The sequence below is a fragment of the Gouania willdenowi genome, chromosome 20 (assembly GCF_900634775.1).
Source record: "Gouania willdenowi chromosome 20, fGouWil2.1, whole genome shotgun sequence".
Classification (NCBI taxonomy): domain Eukaryota; kingdom Metazoa; phylum Chordata; class Actinopteri; order Blenniiformes; family Gobiesocidae; genus Gouania; species Gouania willdenowi.
In genome coordinates this window covers 9847001-9871347 of record NC_041063.1, presented here as the reverse complement: position 1 = coordinate 9871347, position 24347 = coordinate 9847001, and the positions used below count along the sequence as shown (strand labels likewise).

At 38.7% G+C, this 24347-nt stretch overlaps 1 protein-coding gene across 1 annotated transcript in view; it reads left to right on the top strand.

Moving 5' to 3' along the window:
• tgfbr1b (transforming growth factor, beta receptor 1 b) overlaps positions 1-24347 on the top strand; it is a 38366-nt gene that overhangs the window by 3271 nt on the left and 10748 nt on the right. Inside the window, exons 2-4 of the mRNA XM_028434373.1 lie at positions 11554-11805; positions 17642-17908; positions 23796-24026. Of these exons, the coding sequence (XP_028290174.1) occupies positions 11554-11805; positions 17642-17908; positions 23796-24026 (750 nt within the window). The remainder of the gene's footprint in view (positions 1-11553; positions 11806-17641; positions 17909-23795; positions 24027-24347) is intronic.

The window sequence follows — 24347 nt, the reverse complement described above, 5'->3', positions numbered from 1 at the left end:
CTTTGCCATGGCCACTAAAAGTTTGGGAACCACTGCTCTAGAGGTCTAGGGCGATGCCTCATGCCTGGGGTAGAGTCAGAATTGGGCCAGTTTGAGCCACTGGGAGTGGTGCTCATAGTCCAAGCTAATGGGACAAGCTGTGTCAAAGTTGCTTTTGTATCTGCAACTGCGCGGATACGTCGCTGCAGGGACAACTATTTTGCTCTGCGGGTGAACAAGCTCAAAACGGAAAGCCTTAGCAGATTGCTCAGTTGATGGAAGAACTTCCTGCGGTCTTTTATCTTTGCTGCTTTCCTCACATTTCATTACTAATTCCCAATTTGTATCTGAGAAATCAATGACCATCTATTTCACTAGTTTCCCAGCAGTCCCCTCGACAACACTACACAAATACGTAACCGTAATGAGGGTCCATATTGTATAGACGGGTTCCAAATTCTACAGCAGAAAATGGACCCTCCGGGGGTCCGTATTCTATGGTGGTCCATTTACTAATCTTACAAAGGTACTACATTTTCCACTGCCTTGAATAATCGTCTGATCATTAAATCCTAAAAGGTTCAGGTGTCATTTCTTAGAGGGCATTCCCAAAATGGTTGTTTATTGTTGTGAGGCTATTCTATTATTAATAAATTACAAGTGTGCTGATTTAGATCACTTTTTAGAACCAAGTGTATACTTGATTTCCCCCCTTCCCCCATTTCTGGTGGCTATTTAAAATTTTCAGGGTTGCACTTTGTCACAACATACTTTTGTTGCATTGTTTTTCTGCAGGTCTAACGCTGTCAGTAATGGCTTGTTGGGAATGCCAAGCATGTGGGTGACCTGGCTGTCAGTTGTCCCCAATGCAAGCCTCCACATCTCATTTCATAGGTTTTAGACTAGCCGGTGGCGATCAGACTCAAAAGCATTGATGCATTAATTTAAAAAAAAAAAAAAAAAACTTAACCCTCACCCTTCTATCTCTCCTTTAACGGTTTCCCAGGAACAGACACTAGACACTTAACTCGAAACAGATCCTCCACAGCCACGGCTTAAGGTAGTTGTTTGATGGGAACAACTCAACTTTGTCCATTATCAAGTTATGTAACTCTCTTTGTAAAATGCTTAAACCACATTTAAAGGATAAAAGGTGGAAAGGACGAAGCGTTTCTACACTAAAGAATATAACTTATATCACTAAACTGAAAGCAACAACTGTCCTGTTCTTCTTCACTTCTCTATTCTCTCCTGATTCCCCCCTCCTCAGTTTCACCTGCTCCTGACTTCATCCTGCTTCCCATGCTGGTTTCATGCTCTATCTTTTCTGTCACCTCTCGTGTGACACTCATTGCGTTCTTGCAAAGAACACCTGTGATTGGTTCATTGTGACCAGGGGATTGTGGTATTTGTAGTTTTCACAAGAATTTCCCAAGAAATTAACAGGATGTTAAAAGGACTTAGGGCAGGATCAAGAAAAAAGTGTGTGTAGTGACTTGACGGCCGTTAGGGTAACTGCAGCTATCAGCCAAGCCGGCGCGGGAGCACGCATGAACGCATGTCAAATGACGCATTCAGCATCATTTGGCATCACGTTCGAAGGACTGAAAAAAAAATGTGAAAACTCAAAATTCGGACCACAATTTGCAGTATATCATGTAGTACACAGCCTGTGTGTTGGCTTATTGTTTTTGGTTTTGAAAGCTTCATCGCCCATTAGCATTAAAATACTTAAAATGTTTTACAAATTCTGCCGCAAGCTCCTTTAACTTTTCTTTTCTCATGATCTAACCTACTTAAGCGCGCACAGCCCTTCAGTCCTGAGCTAGAGGACATAACAAAGCAGCCACCCGAAACACTGTCTGCCCTGCCAAAAAACTTTGCTTTTGTGTTTGTGAAGCTCCACCTGTTTCATGTAAAGTGCTGCAAACAGGGAGGTTTGCTCCCTGAAAACGTGATCAGCCTTCATCAGCTTCACCTGCTCAGTGTTTGAGCAACACATCTCATCAGAGCTACAAAAGATCCGTGGGAAAAGGTTTGCTGCTGTTGTGGATGAGACCACCGATGCCATGGATTGTAGAATGTTAAACATCATACGTTTTGATAACTTGCTAGTTTCTAATACTCTAAAATATTCTGGACACTAGTGGTGAAATAATAGATGCGTCCTTGTCAATTTATATTTGTCTAATCATTACGGTCTGAAATGTCATCAGGATCATGTAAATTAAGTTGATCAAAACTTAATCAATAATCCTGCTAAGATTCAGTAAACCATTGATCCCTGAGGGGAAATTGAGTAACGGTTATGAATAATTAAAAAGGAGCAGTCAGAATAATTCATGTCAGTACAGCTTTTATCTACTGTACCTCTTAATTATTGCTTACACATGGTTTTAAATTACACTTTATTTTGACATACAGTTGTGTTTTAAGTTTTTCTTTTTTATTATGTATTTTGTTTCTTTACAGGAGTTGAAAACCAATATTTTCTGAAAAAAATATGAAATGTTTCTAAGAAAACTTATTTAAAAAAAAAAAAAAAAAAAAAACTTGTAGAGAAAACAGAATTTGGAAAAAAATATAATGGCCTTTATAGGACCCTACACTTTTCATTTTAACGTGACGGCAACGCTTGAGGCTTCTGCAGAGCTAACGCTAGCGAGTTAATGTTACCATGCAGCAGGAGCACAGTCAGAAGGACCTGACTGTCAACACAGCAAGCGACTCCTTTAGATTATCTTAGTCTATGGAGTCGGCAGCAGTGTCTTCATTATTAAAAGCAGTTTAAATAAACACATCCATATCATATTCTCCTGTGCTTCAATCCAATGTGTTATTTCCCTGTATCAATACAATTGAGTGATTACCTTTTTAAAACCATTTTAGATTGGTATGCGTCATCTGGAAGGCCAACTTGCCGAGCACAGATCGATTTAGTTGTATCATAAGGGTGGGGAAACACGATTTTAAGATTTTTTTCGGTGACGATTTAAATAATCGACTTTGCTTCCCAGTAACTTTTTTGATTTATTTTTTTATTGTATTTTTAACATTTTTGTGGGTGACCACTGGGTGGCGGTAACAAGTGAGTGCGAACATGAGGAAGACTTGCAGCATGAAGAAGAGGATTTCCCTTTGACAAACAAACCTGTACGATTTAAATCAAAAGTGTGGAGATACTTTTGATCAATTCCATGGCGAACAGATTTAGACATGACCAAAGCTGTATTAAACTGCTCCGGACATGTGGCGTATTTGTGTAACACAACGAACATTACTGCTCATCTTGTTCGTCACCATAAGGGCATAAAGCTAGCGCAAGATAAGAAACCCTGCAGCAGACCAAGATGGGATGTTGAATAAACCTATCCAGTTAATGAAGCCAGTCAAGGTGGCTATGTGATAGGGCTGGGTGATTTTGTCTAAAAAAATCCCTTTTTTTTTAAAGAAAAATTTAATGCACTTAAAAATGATGTCAAAGTGCAACTTTATTGCTGTGATTGTCCTCAAGAGTTAAAATACATAGAACAATCCCAAAATAAAAAGTAAATGAGGCTCTGTCATTCAAGAATTTCAAGCTTTAACCCAGGTTTAAGCATAAGTGCAACAGCAACTTCACAGTAACTTAAATTGTATGATTAAGAAATCAGATAACTAAATATTCTGTAACATTACCTTTAAAAAAAAATAATAAACTCTTCCCTTTGCATCTCAGCATAGTGCAAATAAAAAAATTGAAAGTGCCTGTGGTACACACACAGCCTACTCAAAGGGTAAACAAAAGAGGGGGCTGGCTCACATCGGAACGCTAAAAAAGCCAGAAAAAACTGGTGGAAAAAAAAAAAAAACTTGAATTTGCAAAATAAAATTCGTTTTTATCTACAAATTTGGTTAATCGTTTCAAATCATTTCTTTTGCCCAGTCCTACTACGTGCATTATGTCAGATGAGGAGGACCCAACCCTATCATAGCAAAAATAGAGATTTTAACTGTGGCTCAGACAGAAAAATGAGGTCAATCCTCACACTGTAATGTATTGTGACTTCTACCAGTATGTTGACTAGCTCCTGTTCCTACACAAAAACCTATATATAGGCTCTTTACCGCTCCTGCACGCTGGAGGTTCGATCCTATCCACACACTAGCATACACAAACAGATGTAATTTTTCTACATATTAGTCCGCCGTGGAGTAATATGTAGAAATTACATCCAACCCCCCCCCCCCCCCCCCCCCAAAAAAAAAACATTTTGTTTAATTATGGTGTTCTTTTTTTTCTTCTTTTATTATTCATTTTGTTTACTCATAGCAGTTTAAAATATTTTCTGGAAAAAAAATTGATAAAATTTCTTTAAAAAAACAAAACAGAATAAAAATAATAATGAAGAAAACAGAGTTAGAAGAAAAATGAATGGAGTTTGGAAAAAAATAAAATGTGTTTGGTGATGCCCTATGTAAGTCCTGTTAAGTTTGCCAGTTATTTCAATTCAACTTTATTTATATAGCGCAGAATACAACAAAGTAATCTCAAAGCTCTTAGCAATATAAAATTCATAGTAAGAAAGAAAGACCGCTACGATGAAAGTGCAGTGCAGCTGAGAACAAAGCAAACGCAGTGGAGAGAATGGCTGGTAAATGGCTCATGGATCAACAAAGAAAGCTTGAGAAGCTTTTCCAGACCAAAAGTGGAAAGAAACAAGGGACCTGATGGAAACTGTTAAAAAGACTGTAAAACCAGTAGCTCAGCAGCAGTAGTGTTAAGTAACAAAGCAAATAACTGTACAAATGTTAGGTATATGTACTTTAACATCACTATTCTTCATATTGTTGTTTTTCACAAACCACAACTTGAGTGAAGCGAATCTTTTTTGTTTTTGCTTGAAGAAAATAGTGTATTTTGCCTTAGTGTACTCTTCAGTGTTCAAGATTGCTTCATTTATCTGTTAAAATCCCAAAAATTCTCTGGAACAGGATCCCCTACGGTGGATTTTTTTTTGTCACCTTTTTCACGCTTTTGGTGTTTGCATGTCTGGATGTTTGCCAGAAGACCCTATACAACCTGATTAACGGGAAAAATACCATGTACTGTAAATACATGTTATGGTCCCAAAACATTATTTGAGAAACCTTTAACTACCGACAACCGGCAAATCACCCTCACAATTTGCACAGTCACATGCAGCCGTGTGCTTTGAGGTGCATGCGTCACCAGGTAAACTCATCACCATTTCTACCAATACACCAACAGTTAAACCTGTCTTTATTGCGGTGCCTTTTCAGATTTGAATGCAGTCGTAATAATCAAAACTGCTTGTTCTTCACAACACATTAAAAACACACTCCATATAAAGCTCTGCATGCATTTTTATTCACAGGAGGAGACATTGGTCACTACTCGAAACCGTCACACCTAGCGTGGAATTGTCCATTTAATCACCCATTTTCTGGTGAATTGGAGGACCTGCATTGAGGTTGAATCAGCCAGGGCTGCGTAGTCTTTAGCAATAATTTTTTTTTGTTGTCGTTTTAAACAATGCTAGGGTTATCTTTGAACCTTGTAGCTGACCCAGAATGGGGGGTTGCTGGTTGCTAGCACAGCAATAAGCTACTCAGTGGCTGGCACTGAACAGAGTGTGGATCAGCTGCTCTAAACAGAAGCCCCCCCCCCCCCAACGACCTTTGACTCCAACCCCCAGTCACTTTCCATATTCCAGCTGCACTCCTGGAGCTTCTAATTCTGTGTGCATAATTTAGTTCATTTTAGATGACCGGGCAACAAAAACATTTTGTAACAAACCTAATGATATGGTTTTCTTTTTTCAACAACAATGCCAACAGTGGATAGAAAAATGCTTTAACTCATTTTGACCTTAACCTGCTCATTTGTAGTTGTTAAAGACATTCTCTCTTCTTTTCTTTAGAATAATTTTGTGAAAATAATTTATCTTTTGCTATGCCTCATAAAAATCCCCGCTCTATACATTAGATCTGATGACTGCACATTGCTAGATCATTGTATTTTCTTTTCATGTTCATTAAAGAGAAAGTTTGTAGATTTTGTAGGGAGGTTACAGCACTATTAGTAGGGCCATTGTCAAAGTTGATGACTGCAGTTAGCATTTACTCTACCCATTTCAAACTCAGTTTGCAACTTTTTTTTAGTTGTTCTGAGGTTTTTATTTTACCCATACATGCATTATAAACACAGATTTTCTTGAATGGTAACACAGGCTTACTTCCTATTACTGTTTTTAACGATTATGAACTTTATGTAATTAATTACTTAACATACAGAAATAATCAATTTATGTACCAGGCTGAACTGACCCCCTCATTTTGTTTTTAGGCCGCCTCGCTCCTGTCTACAATAAATCTTGTTTTGGGGTTCATTGTAAGCAATCTTGTTTGTTTTTATTTTTTAAGTAATCATAATCATAGTATAACTGCGGGGTATGATTGCAGGGCTCTTAAGTGTGATGTTTGTGGGAAGGGAGGGTTCATTTGGGTTCCAGGGCCCCTTGGAGACACACCCTCACACACCAGATTACATCTGCTCTGCACAAAAGGCTGGCCATAATGCACTGGATGGGGGCTGGGTTGCTTAGGTTGTGACCTATGGAAATTACTGTGAATGCTGAAAGGTATTTTAGGAGAGAGGGCGAAATTAGCCCTTTGTTGGGAAAAAACACGTTGCTATGAACCAGAGTTGGGGCAGAATATCGAGTACCATGTAGTAAGCTAAACAAAATTGTATTACCAATTTACCAAAAATGATTTTAGGAGTGATAGAGGGTTTTATGGATTAAATGCTTGGATTCCACATTCGTACTTTGGTTTCATTTATTAACTAAAAAGCACTCTGAGAGTGCAGATGTCTGCAACACCATCGCACTCCCCAATATTGCATTGTCACCCTGTTATTGAGGAAAATCTGTTTATCCATAATTGTGGTTTTCTTTTGGATCTAGATGATACTCGGTGAGGTGATGAAGGAACTAAGTCGAGCTTGGCAATATGGACCAAAACTCATCTCTATTTTTTTTTTTTCTCAAAATGTCAATATACAATATAAATATCAAATTTTAATTCAAATGAAGTCTGACTAGAAAGACGATTCAAATTTGCTGATGCAAAATGCCACACAGACACATTTATTAATGGTTGCACAAAATCTGCTCTTTTGGCTTTTTCTCTTCTCAATGACAGCATGTGTGAGTGAAACTGCTTTTTTATGCTGTTTTAAGAGTCTGGGCTTTGATAAGTTCTCAGAGCAAGTGTTTTAAAACAAAAAAAGCTATAAAAATAAATATATTGATCGGCGATATTGTCATTTTCTTATTGCCAAAATACAAAACTTATATATACTTATATTGAACCCCAAACCTCTTGATCAGAGGACTACTCGTCCACGTTCTCCATAACATTTGAAACATGGCCTACCTGGCAGACAGTGCAGGAAGGGACTGGAACAGACAGGACTTATTATTTTGCTGTGACTGAGTCACCACAGTTTAACTGCAGCTGGTTTTAATTTAGCCGTCTCTATTCTGACGGTTTGAGTCTTCCTCTTTCATCGTTCTCAGACTCACAAACACACAGTTGACTGTTATTTCTGACTTCACTTTGTCTGTCTGGCATTCCATGAATTCCAGTAGTTAGAACATACTGTTGGGTAAAAATTTGGAATTTGACTGAAATGCTGTCTTATGTGGTTGGATCCGTCGACAGCCTTTAGTCACCAGAGTACTAGCCGTTTTTTTGGTTTGTTGTGATTGTTATGAGTAATAAACTAAGAGCAGCAGTATAGGTTTTAGCTAAATGTAAGTGTGATATCTTGTCTTCTCTACCTGCTTTTTCCTGTACAGGGCCGCAGAGGATGCTGGAGCCTATCCAAGCAGACTTAGGGTGTAAGGCAGTGTAAAGCCACCTAGATAGGTCACCAGAGGCATAGGGCTGTGCAATATATAGAGATTAGAGATATATCGAGGTTTCTATTTTGGTGATATTGAAAATTACAATATTGCCTATATCGATATACTGTATATATATTTCATAGCTAATTTTGTATTAAAATACTCATTTTAGGAGTCGCTGCTTTTGCTACTTCCCAGAACAGCATGAAAAGCTCAGTTAGATGAATTGCTGAGTGTGTGCTAACAAAGAACTTCCCCTAAACAACCCACACTACAGAACACACACACGTGCTGTCCCTTATAGGAAAAAAAGCCAAAAGTGGTTCATATTGTGCAACCGTTTGTTAATAAATGTGCCTGTGGCATTTTCCATCAGCAAATTCACCCCAAAATAGTTTTTCTGGTCTGACTTTATTTGAATTGAAAATATGGTGAGTATATCGTATATCACCATTTTGAGAAAAAATATTGAGATGTTACTTTTGGTCCAGAGCGCCCAGCTTTACTGAGGCAGCAATGTTCACCAGTGCACCATGTAACCCTAAGTGCACAGGGGAAAACCTCGGGTAGTTACTTGGTGCTCACTTTTTTTAAACAATCTCACTGAATGAGCAAAGGAGAGGGATGTGTGGCTGTAATGCTGTGCAATATAAAGATACAGTATATATATCATAGTGTAAAAACATCTACCGTACGATATAAGCCTCTTATCGTATATCTCAAATTTAATGTGTTCTTGGTTCCACTGAAGCAGGCTAATCTACTCACAGCAACGCTGCTACTTTTCAGTAGCATGTTTACATCACCTGGAGATACTAGTTTACTGCACCGTAATGCTGCGTTCACGCCGGGAGCAAGCTGGTCCCGGTCGATGTGACTGAAATAGGTCTGCCTTGTGTACGCTACCATCAGCTACTAAAGCCGGAAGCCATTGTCAACCACCGGGCCGGACGGGGTCGTGCTTGGACATGAGCGTTAAGTGTTTAGTTTAGCGTGAAAAAGATGCAGAAAATGGATACTATGGTATGCAGAGGTGAAAAGCTGCTTTTTTTTGGTCAGATTGGGTCCCCTGGAGCGACCAGAATCATCAATTAGTCTGGTTACGAATAGGCTGGTGCGGTAATACCGTATACCGCAGTGTCATTAAAAATGCAACGGTATCAGTTTCATTACCATCATTTAAAATATGTGTAGATATATATATATATAAAAATAAAATATGCAATGAATTTATATAAGAGATAAGGATTAAATTTATTTAATCCCTAAACATGATTCTATGTCCTGGAGCACTTATGTGCTCAGTGTTGAATGGGGTTGTCGTCAGGTGACAGCTCCTCCACAGAGAGAGAAGGAGAATTTAGAGAAGAGAAATACATGCAGCACTTGTCTGTGTTTTACAGTCAGAACTGATGGAGTTTAACAGAGGACAGTCAGACTACTGCACTGAACCTCCGATAGCGGTGCTGCTTCCTCGGCTGCTAACACAGAGGAAGCAGCACCGCGGTATCTCCGTGCACTGTTTGGGGTGGGGAGGGAGTGGAGTGTACTTTCTCCGGTGATTGAGCTGTGATTACCATAATTCTTTGGTCTGCCTGTAGTACTAACATGAGCCTGACTAGTAAATGGTGTGATTTGCTTGGATGTGCTGTGTATAAGAGCCACAGACCTATGGTGAGATGGAATGAGAAGAGCATTCAGTCTGTGTTGTGGTGACTTGACTAAAGCACATTTAAGACCTATCTGATCTGAATTTAAGACAATTTAATACTTTTTAAGGACCCGCAGTAACCCTGAAGTCATCAGTTTGGTGGATGGGGGTTGGGGTCTGTGGTGGGTTTGCACTGGATCCTCGGCTCCTTGGGGCTTTCCCGGGTGTGTATGTGGGGGGCGGTGGCTGCCTCTTGGGGCTCCCTAGCCCCCGCTCTTTCTGCTTGCCTGGCTGCATATTTGGGCCCAGGGCATTGCTTGGGTTGCAGTAGCGGTTCTTGCACATACATTGGTCTACGATGCACTGGCATGCCCTGATCTGTGGGATAAAACTAATACTGGGCTTAATCTGAGACACATTTTAGGTATCACCACTCACTCCTTCCCTCTGTCCACAGCCACCACCATTTTACCTCAGCTTCACATTTGTCACCAGACTGGCTTGATTACACAACATAATAAGCACATAATGCACAATTTCCCACCTAGGTGTAACACTGCCCTCTTTTTATATCCTCTCTCTAATAGTCTTTTGTACACTTAGGGAGGGCTGGTGATGGTCACAATTATGTGGGTGGTAGGGCTGCTCGTTTATAGAAAAATTAATAATCATGGTTATTTTAGTCATAATTAAAATCACGATTATTGAAACGATTGTCAACGAAAACGTTATTTATTTTTTGTACAAAAAAAACATAAAATATATTTTTTAAACATAAATAAAATCCTTCAAACACTAAAATCAAGTATGTTCACTTTTGCACAAAACAAAACAATTCTTGTACGTGATGTGTCATTGCTCTAAGTCTTCATTATCAAAAACAGTGTTCCCATATCAGAGAATTTGACTTGCCACTTGTTTACCTGCATTTCTCCTGTCATGTTTCAAGACCACGAGCAACAACTTTCCTTGTGTTGGCCTGCAGGCTAGCTTAAGCTTGCAAATGCAACAGGTCACAACACGAATGCAAACCGGCCACAACGGAAGTGTTTCCGACGGACCGGTATTACAGTCGGACAGTCGGACGGGTATTAAGATATGATAGCCTGATGTGAAAAATATAAGAGTATCCTAATCAACTTTCACTTACTTTCATACGCGTTTCGATGTCTTCTTCTTGTTCTTAACTGTTCTGGTGGGTTAAAAACATCCGCCAGAAACGTGTCCGTCTGTAATACCGGTCTGTCGGAAACACTTCCGTTGCGGAAACCTGGTGGCCGAGAAGTGTCAGGTGAATGCATTTAAAGAAATGAACACAAATACAAAAAGGTCACAACACGAATGTAAAATGGCCACAACGGGTGAAAAATAGCATAATACCGCCCATTTAAGACTTTACTGTCCCTGGCATTGGTGGTCTCGTCCACAACCGCAGCAAACCAGGAACTGGTCATCTCTGTATTTTGGAGTAACTGATGAGTGATTTCTTTCTGCGAAAACCAGTGGATTTCGTTTTCATTGGCGATTCCGAGATTCCGTCAACATGTAAAACAAATCTTCAGGCTTTGGAGGCTAACAAACGAATGGTGCTGCTGTCAGAGAGGTTCCCCCCAGTCAATTGCAGGCTGCTTTTTAAAGACCTGGTGAACCAGTAGATCAGCAACACCTCTGCACAAACAAAGATCCACTCACAACCACATTGAACAAACAGAAGACTGACACAAGACATAGATCTGTGTAGATTCTGTGGCTTAAATATCCAAGTATCAGAGCAAGATTTAATTTTAAAAGAGAAAAAGGCTGCTTGTCTGGTTTTAGATTGTCATTGTAATTCTGTTTAGGTTTTAAGTCAGTAAAACAAAATAACCACACCATTTATTGGTTATTTTGATTTGGTTTTAAATGGATACACAGATTTTTAATGATAAAATGTCAAATCGATTGATGTTTAATGTTCTGGTTGAACTTCTCTTAAAAAGTCCTCTAATTGGTGACTCTTTCTTCCAGCTCTCCAGTGTTACTGTGACCGCTGCAGTGCCAACTCCAGCTGCATCACAGATGGCGTCTGTTTCGTTGCCATCCGAAAATCGGGCAGCCGGTTCACCATAGAGCAACGCCAGTGCGTCCGTGAAAATGAACTGATCCCACGGGACCGGCCTTTTATCTGTGCCCCATCTGTCAAGCATGATAGTGGCATCTATCCAATGTGCTGCACCACAGACGACTGCAACAAGGAGCCTGACTTGGAGATCTTTCCAGGTAAGAAGAATGCTCCACTTCTATCCTTTAAAATCAGTAGCCTGCTGTGTCTTAAGCTGACTGAGTTAACAAACGTTTGCGTAAGAATTGGTCACACATTGGAGCTCATTATTTCCAACATGGTACCATGACAGAATGTCACCTATGCATGTCTTGAAATTATACATTTTTCAAAAAGAAAAACTCTTAACAAGCGACTTTCTGTTATAGTTTAGTGGTCCTAAATTATCTTTGGAGAATTTGACAGTTATAACAAAGTTTTATAGGATTATATCCTGTGGTCTGAGAGGTGTGTTAAAAAAAATATCAGGTGTTTGTTATTTTAAAAATAACTCAAGGGCCAAAACAAAAAATGTCACATGTAAACAACCAAATTGTATTACATTAGCCAAATAAGTAATTACAAACTGGGATATTTTTCTCATTCCAAAGAAATTGGACAAAGTTATTTATTTTTTAAATTGCTAGTTATATCAATTTACACAGTAAACCCTTAACATGTCCAGTGCACAGTGACTTCCACTGAGTATTAGAATAACAATCCAAATATAAAATAAAAGATTTAGAATGTTTCAAAGTATACATGAATTAGCTTTTCAGGGTCTATGTCTCCATTTCTAAGAACCAAGTTTAAAGCTGCATATGGTTGTAGGCTTAACTAAAACACAGTCCATTATGTCCAGGATGGCAAAAAGAGAGAAGAAAATACACTATTAACCTACCGGTGTAGACTGAGACCATTTCTTATATCCTGTGTGGGCTTTCACCTTTAAAGAGTAACCCCTGCTATCTGCTGACCTGCCACTAGGAGGTAAAAAGAGAAACCGCCTTGATTATGGGTGTTACTCCTGACTCCAAGGAAGACACGCCCACTCAGGCAGCGCTTCAGTGATCAAATACTACAATCATATACACACACACACACACACACTGTCCCCATGTGAATTTGCAACCACGCACATACTACAGACCCTATCACTGGCGTTCCAGCCATGAGCAGAGGCTGGAATTCTGCATACACACACACAGAAAGGCGCACACACGCGACAAGAACTACATGCACGTTCACACACACGCAGAGACACAGACAGACAGGGTTACATGACGTGTCTGTACATGCACACATAGCTTGATGAACCCTCTGATTAGAGGTGGGAGAAAAAAAATTGATTCTTAGATGCATTGAGATTCGGAGATGGACGATTCTAAATCTATTCTTTAATTACCAGTAATCGAAATTCTAGCTGTGTTGCACTAAAATTAAGTACTTTGGGAACACAACAAACATGAGAAGCCCTGTAGCACGCTTTCACCCAGAGGAGGAGGCAAAGTCGGCTTCTGCTGTGGCTCAAAGTACCTCTGCTAACCAGAGAACAATCGAACAAGTCACAACAAAGCTTCCTCCCTCTTCGGAAAAGGTAAAGTGAATTAACAAGTAGATTGCAACATTTATTGCTAAGGATTTACGTCCTTACTCAGTCGTGAAAAACCAGGGCTTGATACGGCCATCCCGAAGCTTTACAACCAACCAAAACACAAGTCATAACATCGCTGCAGAAAGCGGGTTGGATAGCAGTGACGTGATGCGTGGACATCTAATAACCGTGCACTTTATCTCTAATGACTGGAAGCTAATGTCATACATCATTTTTTTTTTTTTTTAATTGAAGTTATGTTACAAGGAAGGCTGCTACTCCCTTTGTTTCAAAAACTTGTACATTTTCAGTTCACATACTTCTTCCATTAGTTTAATAAAGTATAATGAATGGTAATGTGTCTCTTTTTTTCTAACTACAAGTAATATACAGTGAATACAACAGATTTTTTGTGAATAAAACATGCATCAAAATACATTAATAATCGATTTAGAATCAAATTTAAGCCCCTTGAATCGTAATCGAATTGTGAGGTGCCTAAAGATTCCCACCCATACCTCTGATTAGTGCAGAATTTGCTCAAAACATCACCGCATCTTCATATGGAGCAAGCTGCTCAGCTCCTCAGAGAGCATTGTTAAGCTGTAATTGGAGGAAACCCTCCTCTTAGCTTTTATAGGAGGGGTGTGAAAGTTGATGACACACGATAATCCAATTTATCCGTCTCAGCCAATAGCAAAATTCCATTGTAATAGGGCAGTCACTCTGACATTTTACTACTAAAAACGCAAAATTAAAATACTTTTATTAATATGTTAAAAGTTTGACTGATCAATCAACAGCACTACTTAATACACAAATACATATGTATTCAGCAGAAAAAAGTGGGTTTAGGGTTTAGTTACTGTTTAACCTTCACATCAGTATAAGTCTAATTTAGATAGTTTAGTTGATGAGCTTGTGTTTTAAAACATTATGAACCATCTAAGCATAAGCATCCAACTGCATTTCCATTAGAGAGTGACATATTAGTCAGAGTCTGGACTTGTCTACAATCTAAATCAGAGTTAAACTAATAATGAATTGTTGTGAAAGCACTTCTCTGGTAGAGACACTCACAGCTTCATGACTAATCATTTATGTACGTTGTCGTTTCCACAATCATTTACTTGTTTTTTTTCTCTCCCATCCTCAATAATTGTTGTGTGTTTACTTTTTAAGAGCTTGTTTAACTTAGTTGAGTAGAGTTCTACAGAATGTACTAATGACTGGATTACTCACTTAGTTTGAACTCTTTAAGTCTTATTCTAGGACTGACCCCTCTTTATACTGTGCTTGTATCTGAATCGCCTGCCGCTGCCATGTTTCAGCTAAGCAGATAAGTCGGTGGAAGAGGCTACAGAGATGATAGATTAACCAGCAGGGCTAAACACTGGTGTGGAGGTGAATTACAATGAGACTTTGGAGACTGGAGACCAACATATGTAGGAGGTTAATTGTAAAACAAGGCCTCAACTGAAATAAATGCTGTCAACAAATTTGAATGGTGGATGACGTTGACTACATTGACAAGGCAGAAGTGAAAAGTAAGTTTTTAAAATAAAAAATTAGACAAACCGAGCATTGTTTGACACTTTATTACTGGATATCAGCATCACTTTCTTCATAAAATAAAATGGTGTTTAAAAACATAGGATGTCAAACAGTGTGACATAACTAAGCAGTGTTTGCAGATCAGGAATTTCAGTCTCCAGTGTGGCAGTAGAGCACGGATTCAGCCACCAGAACAACATCAAAACAGCCATGAAACTAAAAGCGTGCGGTAGGACTATTTTAGATTAGAATGTGACGACTGTTAAAGCAGTGTTTCTCAAATAGGGCTATGCAATGGCACTACAGGGGTACTTTAGAGAGGAAAATTAACTAATGAAATCATTAAAAAGATGCAGTTTAATTTTTTTTTTTTTTTTTTTTTTTTTTTTTTTTTTTTTTTTTTTTTTTTACCTTGTCTGCACATGCTTTCGAAGGTTAACACTACAAGAAGTGCAATCTTTTGACAGCAATGCATATTTTATTATTGCAATTAAATAAATTTATTTATTTCATTGCATAATTGTGACCGTCACCAGCCCTCCCTAGGGAAGGGTAAGAAATACTTTATTAAAGGGAGGATGTAAAAAAGAGAGGGCAGTGTTACACCAAGGTGAGGGGTTGGAGGGGGGTGGGGAAGTTAGCAGGGAAGAGGGATACAAGATAGGATATGGAATGGGTGAGGAATAGTTTTAAGTGATGCGATGTGAAATTGTGGTTGTGTATATTGTGTTTATTGTTGTGTTGTCAAGCCAGTTTGGTGACCAGTGTGTGGTTTAGGAATAATGGTGGTGGCTGTGAACAGAGGAAGAGGTGAGTGGAAATTCCATAAAACAGGTATTTGGGAACAACGTGTCTAAGGTTGAGCCCAGTATGAGTGTTATCCCACAGCCCAAGGCCAGTGCATCCATGACAAATGTATTTCCAAGTACCGCCACTGCAAAACCCAAGAGCCGCCCCCGGGCCCGAAGAAGCAGTCAGGCCAGCAGCAAAAGATGCAGTTTAATAATGTTAATGTTTAGGTAAATATGATAATCACACTGAATCTTACCAGTAACTTACAAAATGACAACAAAAACAAAATAAATAAGATAAAAAATATGCTGAATAATAAAAAGAACATACAGCGTGACATAATAAATAAAAATAACCATATGACACCAAACACACACACACAGAGATGGGATAATTTAAAAAATACCAACAACACACAAAATAAGAGAAAAATGTACTGAATAATATAAAGAACAGACTAGAACATGAACTGAACATACAAGGGTCAGTGTTGGTCTCACATCAGGAGGGAGATGACCAGAAATAATAAAAACTATAGAAATAAATCTATTCAGGAGGCATTAAATACTGTTTCTTTCCTCTTATTTTCAAAATGAGATTCTTTAAAATGTGTGTTATCACTCAATCATTCCATTTTTATGATCTATAGTTGTTTTTTTCATAGTATTCTGAGCAAAATGTGGTAGTCGGACATAAAGGGGATGCTTGGATTCAAAAGTTAGAGAAAGTGGGTACTTGAGCCTAAAACGTTTGAGAACCACTGTGTTAAAGCGCAGATCGTAGAACTGGTTGGAAAGCACATTTTATCCCTCGCAGTGCTGTCTACGTCATATGGCTGTGGGCCCATGCTCAGCCACATCCAAAGTGTTTTCCTCTGCAGAATCACGTCGGCATTACAGACACACACAGATGAACCAATCAGAGCGAGCTGCAGCATGTGCCTTATGTTTACCCCCTCCTCTGTTTATCCTTAGCTACAGAATGAAAGTAAAAGCGAGGAGTTGGTCTCAAAAATAAACTCTACCACAGTAACATGGTTGAGGACTGATGCCCGATTGAGCCCCACGGGACAAAACAGTATCAACGGACTCAGACAGATACTGTATTTGGAAACGTCGGGCTCGGTCACAGAGCCTGTTGATTTGCGCTTTGTGCCCTGTGTGCACTCATGCGCTGAAGCAGGAAGGAATTCAACTGTCAGGCTCTGACATAAATATCTCAATGCATGTCTGGTTCAGTTCTGGTTCAGACATAAATATCCTGTTGGGCTTGGGTTAGGGTTAGAAAAATACAGCCAGTGCTGAAAGTCAAAAGGCGAGGAGTGCGGCAGCCACCCCGCCATCCCCTCAGGCACAACAAACAACTTTGACACAGACATTTGATAAGGGCACTGGAATGACGTAACCAAAGCAGTAACATTTGATCTTGCAAAGGTTATGATTGAAATACAAATTGTGGAACATGAAAGGTTCAAAGGAATGCTTGAAGTAGGATTTTTGTGTAAATTAAAGCTACGAGACTGATTTACTACCTTATGTGGTATAAGTGTACAGTGCACCTTACTTTAATGTTGTTGCGTTAAAGTTTTTTTTTTTTGAGTTAAGAAAATAACAGAACCTGCATTTTTTGGTGTTATTTGTACTTTGAACAAGTTTGCTAATTTGCATTGCTAACCCAAACTTAATTTTTAAGTCCATGCAGAACAGGAGGAAGGTGTGCTTTCATGCCACAGCAGGTGAACTCTTCAAATTTTAAGTGCATTTTTTTTAGTTACAATGTATTCATTAGCTTGATGGGTTGATGGCTCAGTGTTTACTCTTGACTGGTTCAGCCAGCGGACTGAATATTCATTAGGATAAATGAAAGTTAAATGCCATTAAAATTGTCATTATCATTTTAAACGTTTATGTGGTTCGTAAAATAAATTGACGTGATTTGTATGACCATGTCAGTCAAAATGATGGGACAGTGAAAAAGCAACCTACCGTATGTTTCCTCTTGCACACCTTCTACTGACATGTAAGAAATGGCACTTGTATGTGATGTACCAACATGTTTGTCTGTGTCTCCTACAGTCCCGACAATAAAGACTCCTCCTCTGGGGCCAGTGGCCCTTGCAGCAGTCATTGCAGGCCCCGTTTGTGTCCTCTGCCTGCTGCTAGTGTTGGCGTTCTATATTTGCCATAGTCACAGAGGCCTTGGGGCTGGAGGCGCCGGTGCCCACCATCACCACCACCGGGTACCCAATGAGGAGGACCCCTCCATGGATCACCCTTTTATCACTGTGGGAACAACACTGAAGGAACTCATCTATGACATGACGACATCAGGCTCAGGATCAGGTACCCTGTTCTGCCTTATTTACGTATATATTTATGCATTATTTGATTGAAACGTATACAAATACGGCGAACAATAGTCTGGTGCAGGCAACATAATCAAACAAGTATATGAATGCACTCACACGTTCTTATACTGTACATGTCTAAATATATAATAGGGGTAATCACATCAGGCATTGATAAGAACACATGGAATTTGAATTCTAAGGTATTTTGTAGCCTTCTCAACTGAAACATTAACAGCTGATTTCAGATCAGTTGGCAGTGGGTTCCACAGTTTTGCAGGAACTTTAGTTTCTACTAGATTCTGCTCTTGTGGATTTGGCAGAGCTGCCGTTTATGGGTGAGTTTGCAAAGAGGCTCTGGAGTAATTCCATTCAGGCATTTAATGATTACTTTTGTGCAACTCAAATCAATACAATAAAAAAAATTTACCTTAAAGTATTGTTCTTCCTAAGAATATTGCATTTGGACTTTATTTTCTTGTGTTCAAAGTCAGACGAGTTTTCTTTAGCAAGGCGGATTTTTTTCCTTCTAGGTTGTAAGTTTACTTTTCTGCAACAATATTGTATGCTATTCCAGATGTAGGGATGACTGTGTTATGTGCGTACATCTGAAGGACAACATCAGGACAAACATCTGGGAGGTCATTCATTTACAAACTGAAGAGAATTGATTTGAAGGAATCCAATTACTGATTTTATGCAGATTCTATATCAATAGGCTATTAAATTGGATTAAACCTTGAGCGTTTTAAATCCTAAGTGTTAGACTTGGACTTTGAATAGAACTGGACAATGACTAACTGGTCTGTCATTAGTCACTTCATCAGTATTACCAGATTTAAAGTGACAAGCTGGGAATTATCCAGTAAAATTATACAAATCAATAAGATTAACCAGGATGTTCCTATATTATTGTAGAAAGATTGTGATTTTTAAGCTGGGTGTAATCAAACCCCAGGGGGGTTCTTGCATAAATACATTTCCATGATTAATTAGTTTATTAAGAGATAAATTACAAAAATGAAAAAAATTTATAAAAATCAAGTTTTTTCAAAAAAGCAAAACGTTGGCCCAAATCGTTTGCCCAGGCTACCGTGTGTGTTCGTGAAAAATAAGATGAAGCTTTCCAGGTTCAGTACCTCCAATTAGGTTAAGAAACACTGCTTATATATATCCTCTGAAACTATAAATTATTAATTTTTTTTTTTTTTTACATTGTCCAACAACATAACCATTGTAGTATTTTGCAACATGCATGTTTTTGTTGTGTTTTAGAACTTCATTCCAGTTTACACTCTTCAACTCATTCTTAAATTTACCTGTCCTTACGTAGAATTTGATATTTCATTCCTTTATCATTGTCAAGGAAGTAAATAAAATGCTTTTCAGTAAGTTTTCTTGCAGTTACAGTCATGTTATGATCTGACAAACCACTAACTAGGTTTTGTGACTAGCTTGTAATTACATTTATTGATATTTGAGGTTTCCTAGTTAGTCGAGTGGCCCTTTAACCATCTGATAGATTTCAAATTTTGTTGTAATATCTTGAAGGTTTTCCTACAGTGCTTGTCCAACTAATTTATATTAAAGTCCCCAAAGACAAGCACAGCATTACCTTTACAATACTTCCTTTATGTTCCCATAGAAAATGACTTTTTAACCATTTTATATAGTTAAATTTGTAAAGGTAAAGAGTTTTTGGGCTTAATTAAAAAAACAGACTGTTTAAAATACCCAGTACATGCAATAACCTTAACAGACTGTACTGGCTGATGATTCACTAGCCTACAAAATTACAAATGATTTGATTTGATTTTGGGCCAAGTTTTGGCCCATTTCTGTCAATAGTTTCCATGCAATTTTCTCTGGCTTTAAAAGGAAAGAATATTTTTTCTCCACCAATTATTCACCTAATTGTCCAAAATGCATGCTGCTCGTTATGACAGTGATTTTTAAAATTTCCATCTGCTATCACGAGTCTTTTTGCCCATTCTTGTTTCACCTGCTGCATACATGTTAACCCCAGATAGTGGTCTTTTGTAAACTGGAATACATCCAAACAGGAGGGATTGATTAATTCCTATTTTTTCTACCAAATCCATATTAAACATGTTAGAAAATAATTATTCGACTCTATACAGAAAAAAACTGCACAAATGCCTGGTTTACTGATAATCATTTTTTTTTTTTTTGTTTTTTTTAGATAATTAAAGAAAATATAATCAATATTGCTTGGATTTACTCTATTACAAAAGAAAAACCTCCTGTTTTAGCGTTGTCACAATACCAACATTATGACCTCGATACGATACCTGCCTAAAATATCTTGGTACGGATACTGAAACGATACCATGGCACAACCTGAAACTTTGTAGGACAAATGGAATAATAAGTCACATAACTTAGAAATTAATATAAATTAGAATTTGATTGTAACATGCCAGCGGTCTCTCTTAGTAAAATAAATATTATTTTATCAATAACAGGGAATGTGAGCTGGGTTTAGACCGTCATGAGACAGTTTAGTTTTACCCTACTGATGATGTTGACTGTGATGTTGCAATAGTAATTCTGTCTCATGATGGTCTAAACCAAGCTCACGTTCCATATTAGTGTCGTTACTATTGCAATAACACAACACTGTCTAATGACGGTCTCATTAACCATTTATGGACAAGAATGAATTGACTTGTTTTCCTTTTTTTAAATGGTGTGGCATCTAATGCATTCTAGTGCTCTAGTGAGCAGGTTCATAATCCTGCCAGATTTACAAATAATTATTTTTCACGCTGTGTTACCCCATTGTTATGCTGTTTATACACTGAATTGAATGGACACATTCTTAATATTATGAATATGATTTTTTTTTTTAAAAGTAAAGTATACTTGTCTTCAGGTGGTTTATTACATAGTTACAAATTTACACTGTTATATTCATAACCAGGTCTCACCTTATTTAACTACAGTACATTATGATTCCATGCAGCTCTGTAGCTGGAGGCCGAGTGTACTCTATTCAGCTCATCTACTAACCATATAGGTTAAGCAGAAGAACATAATCTAATATTTTTGTCTGCATCAAGCGCAAAAAGTTGTTTCCCCCCCAAGAGGGACTTATTGATTACATTGTAAAATACAACCAAAGATGTATTTTACTTAAAGCTGCAGTATGTCATTTTATTTATTTTTTGAGCATCATTTGGTCAAAAATCCATAATCATCTTTGAGCATATTGTAATCCAAAGTATTCTGAGTGGACAGTGAATCTTTTCTCCTTCTCTTGGCTGTAAATTAAGTTTATGAATCCTGGAGCGTGATGCTGGATGTCAGTCAATCAGATTTTTCTACAAACGTGTGCTATTTCGGGCGTTACTTTTGGCTGCTCGAGTGAAGTCAGACGCGTTCATATACCATCATTTATAAAATTGTAATGATGCTCCAGCAGAAGTCTCTATCACAGTGTTAGATTCAACAGTTACACGGCAAATCAAACAGAAAAAGGGCAGACCGAAGTGGAGAAGAACAGTTTAAAGGCACAAACATACTAAGGAGCAACGGATCGCTTTGCGTCCTCGCGGATACCAGTGACAGTGGAGGGTCCACCATATACACGCACTAGTGTCAGAGAGAGAGAGAGTGAGAACAGACAAAATAAATCGTGTGTAAACCTAAGAAAAGCTTCTTTAAGGCGGATTCATTTTACATTCTGGATGCGGAATGATGGTTGTCACTCTGCCTTGAGCGGCAGGCAGCTTAGATCAGCCCCCTCTGTGTGTGCTTGTGGCGGGGAGGGGCTGACGGCAGCAGCCGCTGCTCAGGGCAGTAACTACAGTGTGATACGTGCATTCATGTCAGAGCCTCTAAAACACCAGAAAAATTCCCAAAAACACAAGATAAAGTCCATATACTTGTCACTAGTCTCTATTGAGAAAGAAGTCACTAAGAACGTTCACAGAAGACACCGGTAAGAGAGGCTAAGTTTTGGTTTCAAAACGGAGAGGGGAGAGGATTCTACAGACTACAGCTTTAAGGGCATGTCTGTCGCATTTGCTAACCTGTCACTCTTTGAATTGTTAAAACAATTATAGATGGTTGGCAGCGAGGTGTTTTGACACATTAGCGTTTCCTCCTTTGGTCTGCGTGGACTGGTAGCATACTTTACACACAGGCTTTAAGTTATCTTTTGGCCTACCTTCACACTGTCAGCTGTATGAGTGAAATAGTTTATATATTTCACTCTTTGCCCCTTCGTTTTTGACGCTGCAACACACTCGCGCACACACTGGGAGTGAGACGAGGCTCCACCCACTATAGAGAGAGAGGAGCGAGGGTGCACACTGTGGCTGCAGATACAGAGCGCAGCCTTCAGTCGTTCGTATTAAAACACTGCAGTAAGGTAGCGATGCTGAAAACACATTGCATTGTTTACTTTTTTTGGATCAATGTACCGTGAAACTTTACTTTGTCTGTCGTTTCCCCTGTAATATTTGGTTGTGTTCATGTTTTTCCATGTAAGCCACACTATCAACATTTGCCATTGTTTTGTCAACAACTGTCAATGTGTCAAATACCAGAAATGTCATTTTGGCAGTGTTTTTGGGGCCACACTGGTATTAAGCAGTATTAACTGGTATCGACCTTTAGATGACATAGAGGTACAGTTTAAATAATGTAATTTGTGGTTAAAGATGTTATCAGCAAAGTAGGAAAGCTAAGAAGATTTGAGCTTGCAAACCTCCTTGAAGCTCCACCCCCTCCTCCTCCAGAAGCCTGAACGTGAATCAGATATAAAAATAACAAATCCCTTTGAAGCAAAACAAATGATCTGTCCAACAGAGAGACGGCAACCTCTGGATCACTTCTCAGGCTCTTCAGATGCCTCATTCGTCTCCACCATTCAAAAGTGTGCTCATTATTGTCGTGAATGGTGTCTCATGACGAGTGTGCGCGTGGGAAGAGAGAGGGACAGAGAAGTGCATGGGCAGAAAGAGACATGAAGGCATGTGATTGGTTCTTTCCATTTGGACCGCATGGCTGACATTGGTCAGTGGTCAGAGTTTTCACAAAGTTGCAACTGTTGCAGAGGTCTGATTGTTTTTGTTCCTTTTTTTAATACATAATGTATTGACTGCTCTCTGGAAGAAAGGACCATTTCACCCAGTCTAATGTTTCTGAAAAGGATTGTAGACTATACCTTGTAGCAGCTTAAGAAAAAATGTTTTTTTATGATACACTGAGTGAATGAGGGACTGGTTAGAGGCTATTTATGTTTCCACTGTGTGCATCTCGGGTGCATTAAACACTGAGAGAGGCCAAGCACAAGGAGACATGAATTCATGTCTGCCAGGAATACAACAGGTCAGAGTGACCTGCAGCCTTGGCCTCTATAGGAAAAACTTTACTTAGTCATCAAAGTCTTCCTGTTATTGTTTATTTTTTTCAAGACTTCTGGCTTAAGCCTACTTCTGCTTGTACAATTTTATCATCTGGAAATGGAAAAAGGTCAAATAGTGCATTTTGCTGTTTTTGTTCTGAAAATAGTGCAATATCAACTGAAGTGCAATAACGCTCAAATAAAATCACACAAATGGGGTTCCCATAAATACCAGCATTCTCAGAAACAGTAAATACTTTCTATGAAATACTTTTAAAACAAACAAACAAACAAGAACAAACTAAAACCTACTTTTATTGTGCCTGCATGATCAATACTGTTTCACCTAGGGGTTACACAAAGAAAGTTAAAGTCAACGGTGGCTGTAAATACTGTAGTAATATGTAATGGGTTTTGTTAATAATTGAAAAAGAAGTCCTGTTATTGTTCTGGTTCATCCATACTTCTGTTCTGCTCAATTCACATATGTTGCACTATGTCTCTCCAGGCCTACCACTACTTGTCCAGAGGACCATTGCCAGAACCATTATCCTTCAGGAGAGCATTGGGAAGGGTCGCTTTGGTGAGGTGTGGCGTGGTAAATGGCGTGGTGAAGAGGTGGCTGTAAAAATCTTCTCCTCCCGCGAGGAGCGCTCCTGGTTCCGAGAGGCAGAGATCTATCAAACAGTGATGCTAAGGCATGAGAATATCCTGGGATTCATTGCTGCTGACAATAAAGGTGAGAAACTGCTAGCTCCTCGACTGAGGAGACGGGTAATGTACAGAGAATAAATGTCACTCTGGAGCTGTGTGTTAGACTGTAGTCATCCTGAGTGTGTGTGTGAACAAGGTGTCCAAGATTAGTGGCCATTCTACCAATGGGGGTAAGGACTAAGGATGGTGCATTATGTTATTCACAGCTGCAGTATGGGTAAATCTTAAGTGTATGTTCAACCAGTAGATCATAGAATACATGCAGTTGTGTGAGTGTTTTCTTTTAAATAATTGGGAAAGTTGTGTTGACTATTTTCACTCATGCAAGATTAAATTGTGTAAATCC